The 12,916-nt window shown below is 71.5% G+C and overlaps 3 protein-coding genes across 3 annotated transcripts; 1 reads left to right on the plus strand and 2 right to left on the minus strand.

Annotated features, from left to right (window-relative positions):
* Window positions 1-3,249: 3,249 nt before the first annotated feature.
* On the plus strand, window positions 3,250-3,726 carry AURANDRAFT_14864 (hypothetical protein; the record flags this gene model as incomplete). Its single annotated transcript, XM_009034871.1, has 1 exon — window positions 3,250-3,726. A coding segment is annotated over one exon (477 nt), but the record flags the coding sequence as incomplete, so codon positions are not given.
* Window positions 3,727-7,718: 3,992 nt separating this feature from the next.
* On the minus strand, window positions 7,719-8,307 carry AURANDRAFT_59835 (expressed protein; the record flags this gene model as incomplete). Its single annotated transcript, XM_009035089.1, has 1 exon — window positions 7,719-8,307. A coding segment is annotated over one exon (589 nt), but the record flags the coding sequence as incomplete, so codon positions are not given.
* Window positions 8,308-8,420: 113 nt separating this feature from the next.
* AURANDRAFT_19914 (hypothetical protein) lies at window positions 8,421-8,705 on the minus strand (the record flags this gene model as incomplete). The annotated part of the gene is made up of 1 exon (XM_009035088.1): window positions 8,421-8,705. A coding segment is annotated over one exon (285 nt), but the record flags the coding sequence as incomplete, so codon positions are not given.
* Window positions 8,706-12,916: the final 4,211 nt, after the last annotated feature.

Genomic DNA, 12,916 nt, shown 5'->3' on the forward strand with positions numbered 1-12,916 from the left:
GATCGGGCTCGTGTAACGGAGCACTTACGCCGAGCGCCCCCTAGTCGCCCGGCGTCGCCTCGCGGAGCACGGCGATCGTCGCGTCGCGGTTCGTCTTGGCCGTCGCCGCGTCCTCGCCGACGGCGACCGTGTTCTGGGCCCACTGGAGCGCCGTCTGCCTCGACGTCCAGTCCTCCTTGGTCGGGTCCGCGTGCTTGTCGAGCAGCGACCGGCACAGGTCCGCGCGGTGGTTCTCCGCGGCCCACGTCAGCAGCGTGCCGCCGGCCTTGGCCTCGTAGTTGACGTCGCAGCCGGCGATCTCCTTCTCGAAGTCCGCGAGCGGGATGTGCTTGAGCACCGCGCCGCTGAAGAGGCGCTCCGCGGGCGGCGGGCCGTAGGTCTGCGGCCGCTCGACGGCGCGCGCCTGCAGCACGGCGCCCTCCCCCGCCTCGACGGGCGCGGCGTAGACGGCGTGGACGACGGTCGGCTGATAGTGCGGGTTCTGGCGGCGCATGATCGTCCGCCGGTAGCCCGTGCCCTTGTTGATCTGCTTCATCTCGCGGAAGTCGACGCCGTAGGAGTAGCCCGTGTGCGCGTGGAACGCCTTGTACGTGATGTCCAAGGCGTCCGCGCTCTTGCCGCTCTGGAACTGGGCCTCGAGGTACGTCGACACCTTGGGCGGGTACGCGACGAAGTTGCCCTGCTTGTCCCAGAATCTGTGGTTCGCGAGGCGGTGCGCGTCCTCCTCCCAGTACCACACGTAGGGCGTGTCCTCGCGCAGGTCCGGGCCCGTGGGCTCCGCCTCCATCTCCTCGAAGTACTGGCCCTGGGCCACGGCCGACGGCGGCGCCCGTGCCTGTTGCGCGACGGCCGGATCCCTGCTCGCGCTACACCCCATCGCGATCCGCCCAGCGGGGTGCGCGCCGCGAGGATCTGTGTGTGGCGCGGCTGTTGTTGTCGCGCACCAGGCTTGCCACTGATCTACGGCGAGGACGCGCAAAATCCAATTGGCAAAAACGCAAACATCGGCTTGTTGCACCCCAATGTGCAGCCCTTTGCGGCGCATGGGGAGCCAAGGATCCTGGAAATGATGGAGGACTACGGGTGCTGGGCGAAGAAGCGGGGCGACGGCAAGTTCGACGCCTTCAAGGCGCGCTACTTCGTCGTCACCGGCGCCGTCGTGGACTACTACGCCGGCCCCAAGACTGAGGGCCCCATCGACGCGCCGACCCTCGCGGCGAGCTACGAGGTCAAGGGCAGCATCGCCCTCGCGGAGGTGTCGGACTTCGCCGACGGCGCCGCGGGCAAGGACGGCGCCGTGCTCCGGCTCACGGCGCCGGACCGCGTCTTCGCGCTCGCCTTCGCGGACGGGGACGCGCGGCGCGCCTTTCGCGCGGCCGCGGAGCCGCGCGCGGCGCGCGCGGCGCTGCGCCGCGCGGCGGAGCTGCTCGCGGCCCGCGGCGTCGGCGACGCGACCTACAGTGGGTGGATCACGAAAAAAGGGGGCAGCTCCGTCAAGTCGTGGAAGAAGCGGTTCGCGGTCTTCAAAGGCGGCGCGCTGTCGTACTACGAGGACGAGGACCCCGCGAAGGCCGCCAAGGGGTCCGTGGACGTCGTCGGCGCCCACGCCTACGACGACGCCGACACGGCGCACCACGGCTACGGCCTCTTCGTCGACGTGCCCGCGGGCGGCAAGCAGGGCAGCAAAAGAGAGCGAAATTCCCAACTTCAAAGGCTCATATCTCGGCCGTTTCCCACTCGTTTTGGCTGATTTTTGGACGAGCGATCATCTCTCGGAACGGTCTCGAAGCGTGGATGCTTCTTTCGGAACGCGCGCGCGCGGAACACTCACGTTGAAGCGACTTTGAATCACTCTTGTGCTGCCCAGGCGGCAAGAAGCGGTCCGACGGCGCGTTCCTCATGTGCGCGCGGTCCGCGCCGGAGCGCGCCGCGTGGCTCGCGGCGCTCAGAGGCGACGACGCCCTCTTCGAGGCGGGCGCCCAGCTCGGCGCGTCCTTCGAGGGCGTGCTCGACTGCTCCAACGGCGGCGCGACCGCGCGGCGCTACGTCGTCCTGCGCGGCGGCCTCGCGGTCTTCTACGCGAACGAGGGCGACGCGCGCGCGAAGCGGCGGGCCGTCGGGTCCTGCTTCCTGCGGGGCGTGCGCGAGGGCGACGACGGCGCGTCGCGGCCCGCGTCGAGCTCCGTCGACGGCGCGGACTGCGTGCGGCCGTCCGTCGGCGGCGCGCGCGACGGCCGCGCGGAACTCAAATCATCAACCCGACTTCCATGTGCTCGTACTCTTGACACAAACGCTTCGGCTGGGCTTCGAGAACCCGATGCGAGCCATCGATCCGTCCAAAAATCAGCCGAATCGACTTCGATGTGACCGAGCTCGAGCATTTCAAAGTTCGGTCGGGACGTCCCGAACCGGCGGTCGATGTCCACGCAGGCGCGACGCGAACGGGTCGTTTCCCGCGATGTTCGCCTTCACGCTCGTGCCCGAGCGCGCCAAGGCGCCTTGCGTCGTCGCAAGGGCACCCACGGGCGACGCCTTCGACGCCTGGCTCGCGGCCCTGCGCGGCGCCGTCGCCAATATTTTGGCGCCGCTCGACGACGGCGACGCGGCCGCGGCGCCGATCGACGACTTCCCCGAGCCCGCGGCGGACGACGACGACGACGACGACGAGGGCGTCGCGAACCCCATCGCCGCGGAGGCCGAGGCCCCCGCGCCGGCGGGCGAGCCGCCGACGCCGGCCTGGCGGCCCTCGGAGACGGGCGTCGAGCTGAACCGGTGGCCGTCCGCGGACGGCGAGCGGAAGCCCCGCGCCAAGGTCGCGCCCATCCTCCTCGACAAGAAGGACGGCGGCGGCGACGGCGACGACTGCGGGAAGGTCTGCTGCGTCGTCGCGTGAGCGCGCCGTAAGGCTGTGTGCGAGCACGCGAGCCCCACTCCGTCGAGGGGCAACATGAGCTGCACGATTATCACCATTAATGCATTGCCAAGACATCGATCGGCGAAGCGGCCGCCACGACGACGATGTCCGCCATGATGCGCCGCGCCGCGCCGCTCCTCGTCCGCTCGACGCGGTGCGCGGCGCCGTCGCGGCTCGCGGCGCGGCCGAACGCGACGCTCCGGCGCCCGGCGCGGTGCGGTGCGCCCGGCGTGCGGTCCTTGTCCAGCAAGGCGCCGGAGAGCGAGGCGAAGGCCGAGGAGCCCGCGGCGGAGGCCGCGGCGGCGGAGCCCGAGGCGGCGGCCGCGGCGGACGCGGAGCCGAGCGCCCTCGAGGTCGCCGAGGCGGCGGCGGCCAAGGCCAAGGAGGAGACGAAGGAGCTCAAGGACCAGCTCCTCCGCGCGATCGCCGAGGCGGAGAACACGCGGACCATCGCGCGGCGAGACGTGCGCAACGCCAAGGACTTCGCGGCCACGTCCTTCGCCAAGTCGATCCTCGACGTGTCCGACTCGCTGAGCTACGCGCTCAAGTCCGCGGACGACGACGCGGAGCTCACCGTCGACAAGCTCCGCGAGGGCGTCGAGCTCACGAAGAACCAGCTCGTCAAGGCCTTCGCGTCCAACGGGCTCGTCGAGTACGGCGCCGCCGACGACGCCTTCGACCCGGCGCTCCACGAGGCCCTCTTCGAGTACGACGACCCGGACAAGGACGAGAAGACCGTCGGCCAGGTCGTCAAGACGGGCTTCAAGCTCCACGACCGCGTCATCCGCGCGGCCCAGGTCGGCGTCGTCAAGGCGCGCAGCTAGGGGTGCGGTCCGCCGCGCCTAACGTTGAACCCTTGCTTGAACAGGCAGCCCCAGGTCGAACGCGATGGAGCGCCGGATCCTCGCGTTGTGCGTCGCCGTGTCCGGCGTCGTCTTCGACGACGGCGTCGTGGAGATCCCGATCCAGACGAACAACGATGTCTACGGCAACGAGATCCGCACGCTGACCTGGGACCCGGAGGCCTCGGACGCCTGGACGGCGGCCCGCGACTTCAGCCGGCGCAACAAGATCACGGGCCGCACGGCGACGGGCTGCACGCGCGACGGCTGCATCCTCAAGGACATCGTCGCCGCCCTGGAGCAGGAGCTCGGCCGGGCGCCGAGCCTCGAGCACGGCGAGGGCCTGCGGCTCCAGCGGCCCGCGCGGCCGCGGCCCGCGGCGAGCGGCGGCGCGATCGCGCTCTACACGGGCCACGACGCCAACGTCGCCCTCACCGACGGCGACGGCAACGTCGTCTGCGTCCTCGAGCTCGAGCGCCTCTTCGAGCGGCGCTACTACATGTCGCCGCGGACGCACGAAGAGTTCTCCGCCGACTGGCTCCGCGCGCTCGAGGTCGTCTCGGCCGCGGACGAGTGCCGGGGCCCCGACCAGCGTCCTGCGGCTGCGACGACTTCTCGAGAGATTTCGGGTGGGAACCCGATGAAACATCGTTACCGACGAGCTCGGTAGGCCCCGACGGCCGCCACATCCGCGGCTTCGCCCACGGCGCCGTCGTGCGCACCTGGTCCGACGACGAGATGAAGCACCAGACGGACGTGCAGCCGTACCTGCACCTGCCGGAGCTCGTCGAGCGCTTCTACGCCGTCGGCGAGTGGACCATCGTCGACCACCACAGGGCACACGCGACGGGCGCCTACGAGGCGTCGCCCTTCCGCAGCGCGCTCGTCGTGTCCTTCGACGGCGGCGGCAACGACGGCGCGTTCCTCGCGTACTACGCGGCGCGGGGCACGCTGACGAAGCTCGCGACGCTCGACTACAACTTCGGCGAGGCCTACACGAACATCGCGGAGCTCCTGCCCGAGGTCGCGGGCACGCGCGCGGCGCTCGACTTCTTCTGCGACGCGACGCGGGCCGCGGGCGACGCGCGGGCCGCGGGCGACGGCGGCGTCGAGTTCTTCGACAAGCCGGAGGACCTGCGCGAGCTCAAGGGGCGCCTGGGCTTCGCGGGCAAGCTCATGGGCTTCGCGGCGGCGGGCACACCGCGCGACGAGCTGCTGCTGGACCTCTACGACTGGTTCGAGGAGTCCGCGGCGTCGCAGGGCGGCCGCTACGGCCACCTGCCGCGCGTCTACGGCGCGGAGCTCCAGCGGGTCGCGTGCGCCGACGGGTCCCCGGAGGCGCTCCGGGACGTCGCGGCGACGGCCCAGCTCATGTTCGAGCGCTTCGTCGTCGACATCGTGGGGCAACTGTTGGCGCACGTCGGCGGCGCGGCGGCCGTCGACGGCGTCGTGCTGACGGGCGGCTGCGCGCTGAACGTGCTCGCGAACCAGGCCGTGCGCGACGCGCTGGGCGTCGAGCTCTTCGTGCCGCCGAGCCCCAACGACGGCGGCCTCGGGCCCGGCGGCGCCTGGGCGCTCGCGCCGCCGTCGAGGACCGTCGTCCACCACCAGTACGCGGGCTTCCGGCTCTGGGACCTCGACGCGCTCCCCGGCGCCGCCGCGGCGCGCGGCGCCGTGAGCCTCGAGGCGCTCGGGGGCGTCGACTTCCTCGCCAAGCTGCTGAACTCGGACGCGGCGGCTTCCGGAAGGAAGCCGATCATCGCCATCGTCCGCGGCCGCCAGGAGTACGGCCCGCGGGCGTTGGGCCACCGGTCGCTCGTCGCCGTGCCCGACACCGACGAGGTCCGCGCGCGCATGAACCGGCTCAAGTTCCGCGAGTGGTACCGGCCCGTCGCGCCGATGATCGCCGACGACGACCTCGAGGCCGCGTTCGGCGCCGACGTGCGGAGCCCCTACATGAGCCTCGCGCCGCGGCTCACGGAGGCGACGGCGCGCGCCTTCCCCGCGCTCGCGCACCTCGACGGCACCGCGCGGCACCAGTCCGTCGGCCCGGCGGACGAGCCCTGGGTCCACGCGCTCCTCCTGGCCGTCAAGGCGCTCACGGGCCTCGGCGCCCTCATCAACACGTCCTTCAACACGCGCGGCAAGCCCATCTGCAACACCGTCGCCGCGGCGCTGGCCATGCTCGACGACCTCGACGACCTCGACTTCGTCCTCGTCGAGGACTGGCTCTTCGCGAAGCCCGGCCGGGACGTGGCCGCCTACTTCTAACAACGCGTTGTGTGTCCCTTAGAAGAGGCCGAGGAGGTGGAGGTCGAAGCCCATGGAGACGAGGTGGCCGAGGAGCACGGACGAGTGGAAGTACTCGTGGTAGCCGAACTTGCCCTTCTTCGGGAACTTCGTCGCGTAGAGGATGAAGCCCGGCACGTAGCTCGCGTAGATGAGGCTGCAGGCCGGCGACGGCGACCGCAGCGCGACGATGACGAGGTAGAGGAGCAGGCCCGCGAACTGCGCCGCGAGCGTCAACTTCACGGCGACGTGGCCAAAGTACTTGGGCACGACGCCCCAGGCCCAGAGGCCGATGTTCAGCGTCGCCGCCGCCGACGCCCAGCCGAGCGCGCCCAGCCCGCTGACCCAGCCCAGGTTCGACGCCCAGAGCCAAAAGTTCGTCGACAGGATCAGCGAGATGCCCATGTAGTCCCACCGGAGCCACCCGAGCTCGCCCGCCTCGGACACGCCCTCGCGCCGCTTGTCCGCGTTGTGGTAGCCGTCGCTGATGTAGACGCTCGCGGAGCTCGCGGCGACGAGCGCGACGCGCAGGGCCAGGGACCCGTAGTTCAGCGGCTTCGGGAGCTGCTGCGCGACGGCGGCGACGTACGCCGCCGACAGCGCGTACCACTGGCCCGTGTTGTGCAGCCAGCCCATGGCCGCGCCGCGATATTTCGGCCGCTCGAGGCCGCTCAGGGCGTAGGGCGGCCGCGGCTCCACGGGCTGCGCCGAGGCCGGCTGGACGAGGTTCCGACGCTGGAGGCGCTGCCGGTGGCGCGGCGCGCGGACCTGGGGCCGGAGCTGCAGCGCATCGGCGCAGCCGACGGCGCAGAGCGCGACGAGCGCGCGGCGCATGGCTGGAGGCGCGTCTGCCCGCCGACGGACGTGCAGATTCCGGCCAGGGACGACGACGAGGTGCGGCGGCAAGTGCGATCGAGTCGAGCAGCACGGTCGGCTCGGCGCGGCGGCGGCGGTCAAACTCAGGAGAGAGCGCGCCGCGACGAGCTCCGGTCGACGCGCGCGCAGCGCGAAATCGCATGAGAAAGAGCCCACCCACGAGCCCAGGAGGGAGGGATTTGCCGAAGCCCATGGCGAGCGCGAAACCCGCGTCGTCAAAACCCCCTCAAAGACGCGCGCGCTCTCCCGAAACGCTCTCCGACGTTTACGGACGTTTCCAGCGCCGCGCGCGCCGCGCGCGCGCGCCTCGACGCCCCGCGCGCGCAGGTCCCTCGACGCCCTCGAAGAAGCGCGGCAAGGACGCCGTCGCCGTCGCGCGCGTGACCGACAGCTCGCGGAAGGCGGCGAACAAGCAAAAGGCGACGCCGCGGGACGTCGGCGGCCGGCGGCTCAACTTCGTGCGCGACGAGGAGGACGACGAGTTCGTGCCCGTCGCGACGCACCGGCTCGTGGGCTACGCCGAGAAGGGCCAGCGGGTCCTCGACGAGGACGTCGCGGCCGTCTTCGCGTTCGTCGATCGCGTCTGCGACGCGCCGGACGACTTGGAGAGCAACCACAAGTACGGCCCCAAGTCGGGCGCGTCCTACGAGGAGCGGCTCATCTCGGCCTACGTCCACGGCCTCGTCGCGGCGCCCGACGACGCGCAGCGGCGGAAGCTGAAGAAGCTCGTCACGCAGCGGCGCTGGGCCGAGGCCGCGGCCTTCGCCGCGGCGGCGAACTGAGGAGCGCGACGTGGTAAACACGTAGGACGCTTACTACTCGAGCATGAGCTGGGACCCCGAGTCGAGCGTCTTCGTCTCCTCGTCGCCCTTCTTCGCGAGCTTGGGGAAGAGCACGGAGGGGAACTTGAGGGAGACGACCTCGAACTCCTGGCGGCTCAGCGTGCCGGAGCCGTCCTTGTCCGCCTGCTTGATGATCGTGTCGGCCTTCTTGCGCACGGCCTGCTTGGACTGCATGTGGTTCGCCTGGAGGATGCCCGTGAGCTCCGAGAGCGAGAGGAAGCCCGACTTGTCCTCGTCGTAGAGGTCGAAGACGAGCTCGATGCGCTGGTCCTGGTCCATGGGCACGTAGTTGCACATGCCGAGGATGAACTCCTTGATGTCGAGGACGCCGTCGGCCTCGACGTCGAAGAGCGAGAAGAGCATGTGCGTCTCGCCCGTCGGCTCGATGGACAGGATCTCGCAGTAGGTCTCGAAGTCGACGAGCGCGTTGACCTTGCGCTCCGTGGGGAGCTGGCGGTACTTCTGGTACGTGTGGAGCACCTCCGCGGGCCCCACGGAGTTCTCCGTGACGAACTGCTCCATCATCTCGCGCTTCCGGTTCCGGAGGTTCAGCTCCTTGTGGCGCTCGTGGGCCTTGGCGTCCATCTTCTCGCCGTCGCCCGGCGCCTCGTTCTGGTCCTCCTTGGCCAGGAAGTCCGTGTGCGCCGGGTCCGGGTCCGTGACGACGTCGTAGAACTCGTGGTAGGACACCTGGCCGTCGCCGTCGTTGTCGACCATCTTGATCATCATGTCCACCTCCTCGTCGGTGATGAGCTCGCCCATGCAGACGAGGACGTGGCGGATCTCCGACGCGCCGATGTAGCCGTTCTTGTCGAGGTCGATGAACTTGAAGGCCGCCTCGATCTCCGCGTCGGAGAACTCCGTCGTCCGGACCTTGGGCGGCTTCGCGCGGTCGAGGATCTGGTCCGCGAGTTCGACCTTCTCGCCCTCCTCCTGCTGCATCTTCTGGGCCTCCTTCAGCGCCTCCCGCGTCTTCGACACGCGGTCCGTCTCGTCGAAGCTGTCGACGCCCGGGCAGTGCTGCGGGTAGCGGATGCCCGACGGCGCCTCGAACTCGAAGATGAGGTGGATGTCGCCCGCGGGCTTGGGCTTGCCCCACTCGCTCTCCTCCTTGATGGTGATCCACGTGTCGACGTGGCCCCGCTTGAAGACGGGGAGCAGGGAGATGCGGCACTTGCCGATCAAGTCGTCCGACGAGATGACGTCGTGGTCGTGGCACTCGATCCAGAGCTCGTGGTGGTCGACGACGTTCATGTCGATGACCTCGTTCCACTGGGGCTCCTTGCCGCCGTCCTGGTCGACGTGGGTGCGCTTGGAGATGGACTGGCACTCGCCCTCGACCGTGAAGACGACGTAGGGGTCCTGGCGGCCGAGCGTGTCGCGGCTCCGCAGATTCTTCGCCGTGAGGCAGTGGATCGTGAGCTTGCCCGCGGGCAGGAACTGGAGCTTCATGAGGAGCTCGCCGCGGTGCTCCGCCTCGACCTTGTTGAAGAGCTCGAAGACCTGCTCCTTGGCGTGCTGCGGCCGGACCATCATGTAGGGCAGCAGCGGCACGTGGCACTGGCCGATGAGGTCGTCGGTGCCGATGTCCTCGTCGAAGACCTGCACGAGCAGATCGTTGGTCCAGCCCTTCTCGTCGATCCACATGACCATCTCCTCCTCCTCGAAGTATGGGTCCGTGCCGCCGTCGGTGATCGTCTTCGACTGCTTGTTGTAGTCCTCGCCGAGCGTGAGCTTGACGTAGGGGTCCTGCTTGCCGACGCTGTCCATGTTCGTCAGGTTGCGGCCCTCGTACAACGTGAAGACGCACATGCCGACGACCGCGGGGTCGAAGCTGAACTCGAGGCGCACGCCGCTGTCGCTCGTCGTCTCGTGCTCGATGATCATGGGCAGCGTCTCGACGACGGGGTCGTTCTCGACCATGAAGCGCAGGATGCTCATGTTCGTGTGGCAGATGAGCTCGTCGCTCCAGGCGTTCTGGTCGAAGAGCTCGATCGTCAGGTCGATGTCGCCCTTGGTGATGAAGTCCGTCGGGTCGATCATGTCGAAGCGGATCTCCTCGTCCTCGAACTTCGGGTGGTGGTTGCTCCGCCGCTGGATCTTCGTCTTCTTCCGGGGCGCCTTCTTGTGCTTGCCGAGCGTGAAGCGCAGGAACGCGTCGATCTTCGTCTTCTCGGCCTTGGATCCGTGGCGGTGGATGTTCAGCGCCTCGATGCAGCGGATCTTGAGGCGGCCGGCCTTGACCGTGCGCGCGAGGTGCTCGTCGATGTCGCCCTGGGGCGCGTCGGCGCCGGCGAGCGAGCTGATGGGCGCGTCCGCGGGCGGCGGCGGCACGCCCGAGAGCGGCGGCGCGTCGCGCGGCGGCGGCGGCACGCCGTCGTCGGGCGGCTGGTCCGTGGGCGGGTCCGGCGCGCGGCCGTCGGCGTTGCCGATGGGCAGCTCGGCGTCGGGCGGGCCGGGCACGACGGACTCGTCGTCGCTGCCGAACGCGGCCTCGGGCGGCGCGTCGTCCGGCGGCTTCGGGCGGATGGCCCGGAGCGTCGGCGGCTCCACCGGCGGCGCGCGCGCCGGCGGCGCCGTGGGCGGCGGCCGCCGGCCCTTGGGCGCGCCCTTGATCATCTCGACCGTCGACTCGGCCTCCTCCTCGGGCTCGGGCTCCGCGCCCGCGCCGCGCCAGCCCGGCGGCGCGCCGCGCGGCGGCGGCTTGCCCCGGGGCGCGCCGGGCGGCGGCCGGTAGGGCGGCTTGAGCCGCGCCTCGCGGCTCGGCGGCTTGCCCTTCTTGACGATGGCCGTCGACGGCTCGCCGGCCGTCGCGATCGCGTCGGGCGGCGCGCCGCGCGGGGGCCTGCGCGGGCTCGGTCGTCTTCCGCGCGACTCCGGGGACGAGCGATCGAGCGAACGAGCGATCGGCACGCTCGCGTCGAAGTGGACTCGCGCGACACGCTCGCGTCGAAACCGCGCTTCGTCGGCGCCGGCGGCGACGGCGGGCCCTGCCCCGGCGGCGGCGCCTTGGGCTCCGCGGGCGCGCCCGCGCCGGGCGAGGCCGACGGCGGCACGGCCAGCGTGCCCGCGCCCGCGGGGAGCTGGGCGCTCGACGTGGGCACGCCCTTGGCGCCGCCGGCCGTCGCCTTGGCGCCGGCGGCCGGGACGCCCTTGGCGCCGGCGGCCGCGGCGGCCGCGGGGACGCCCTTGGCGCCGGCCGCCGCGGTGACCGCGGGGACGCCCTTGGCGCCGGCGGCCGCGGGGACGCCCGTGGCGCCGGCGGCCGCGGCGACCGCGGGCGCGGCGGCGCCGGGCGCCGCCTTGGCGTCGGGCGCGGCGGAGGGCTGGTCGTGCGGGTGGACGACGTGGCCCTCGGCGTCGTGGCGCACGGCCGGCGGCTTGCCCCGGGGCGGCGCCATGCCGCGGGGCATGGGCCGCGGCGGCGGCTGGCCCGGCGCCGTCGGCCGCGCGCCGGGCTGCATCATGGGCGGCGCGTGGCGGCCGCCGGTCTTGGCCTCGGCGGCGCGCGCGATGAGCGCCTGCTTCACGTCGGGCTCCTCGGACGCCGCGGACGCCGCGGCGGCGCCGGGCCCGCGCGGCGGCGGCGCGCCCCGGGGCGGCGGGCCCCGGCCGGGCCCGCGCGACGGAGGCGCGCCGCGCGGCGGCGGGCCCCGCGCGCCGCTCCGCGGCGGCGGCGCGCCGCCCCGCGGCGCCGCGGCGGCCGACGGCGGCGGGTCGCGCGTGACGGCGTAGACCTGGCTCGCGTCGGGCCCGGGGATGTGGAGCGGCTCCTTGGGCGGCGGCCGCAGATCCCGCACGGCGTCCGCGGGCGGCTCGCCCGTCGGCGGCGGCCGCTTCCGGCTCCGGAGCTGCGACTCGGACGCGAGCGCCGGCGGCACGGTCGGCGGCGGGCCGGGCGGCGGGTTCGCCGCCCTCGAGACGGCATCCGACGGGTTCCGCTGCACGGTCTTGGAGAAGTCCTGCTGGAGCGGTGGGGGGTCATCTTTCGGTCTCCTGGGGCGCTCCGGCATCGCCGCGCCGCTCACAGGGCGGCGCGCGACCGCGCTCTACGAGTGGTCCTTCTTCGCTCCTTTGCTTGCTTGCGCTACCCTTTATCCTTGCTAGCTACCGCCCATCGTAACTCTCGGCGGGGCGCGTTGGATGTGGTAGGGCAAGGTCGGCCAATCGACTCAGAGAGCACCGTCACTCGCATCCGCGGCCGCCGAGTTGTGCCGCTTCGTCGCACCCATGGCGCTTCTCCGCGCCGTCGTGGCCCTCGCGTGCACGGCGCTCGCCGCGCTGGCGCTGCAGCCGCGCCTGCCGCACCGAATCGTCCAGCGGACGACGACGACGCGGAGGCGACCGCTCCTCGCGTCCGACGACGACGTCGACGCCGCCGACCTGTCGAGCAACGCGACGGTCTTCAGCGCGAAGAAGAAGATGAGCGAGGAGCGGTACCCCTACGAGGTCTACGACACGACGCCGCCGCGCAACATGGTCGGCGTCTTCGCGCTGTCGCCGACGACCGGCTGCGGCGACATCCTGAAAGTCGTGAAAGACGACGGGTCCGACTCGGCCTACACGATCAAGCGCGTGACGAGCCGCATGAAGTTCTCCAACGGCCGCTTCCTCCTCGACTCGAAGCGCGCCGACGCGACGGAGGTGAACCGCGCGTCGCTCGAGCGGAAGCTCGCGCGGCTCTTGCCGCAGGGCGGCGAGAACGCGGAGGGGTAAAAACACTGTGTCGTAGTAGTGGATGTGTGGGGCGTTTTGCTGCTGTGATCCCGCGGGCTCTGTAGATCCGTGGCGGTAGCCGCACCACATGAGGATGGAGTCGTCCATGGCCGTCGGCTCCACGCCCGCGCGCAGCACGACGAGCCGCAGGAACTCGGAGACGAATAACGCGGCGTCGATGCTGCGCATGCACGGGTGCGACATGCACACGAGCATCACCGGCCGGCCGTCGAACTTGGCGAGGAAGACGCCGACGTGCTGGTGACCTTGGACCGAGCGCGCGCGCTTGGCCGGGGGTCCGCAGGCTGCCCCGACCTTCCTTCGGGCGCTTGCAGTCCCGCCAACACAGAGCCGTCGCCCTTCGCATCGTCAGTGTCTCTGTGAGCTGTCCTCGCGCACCGAGACGACCAAGATGAAGTTCGCCGCCGCCGCCACCC

The sequence above is a fragment of the Aureococcus anophagefferens genome (genome assembly GCF_000186865.1).
Source record: "Aureococcus anophagefferens unplaced genomic scaffold AURANscaffold_2, whole genome shotgun sequence".
NCBI lineage: Eukaryota > Pelagophyceae > Pelagomonadales > Pelagomonadaceae > Aureococcus > Aureococcus anophagefferens.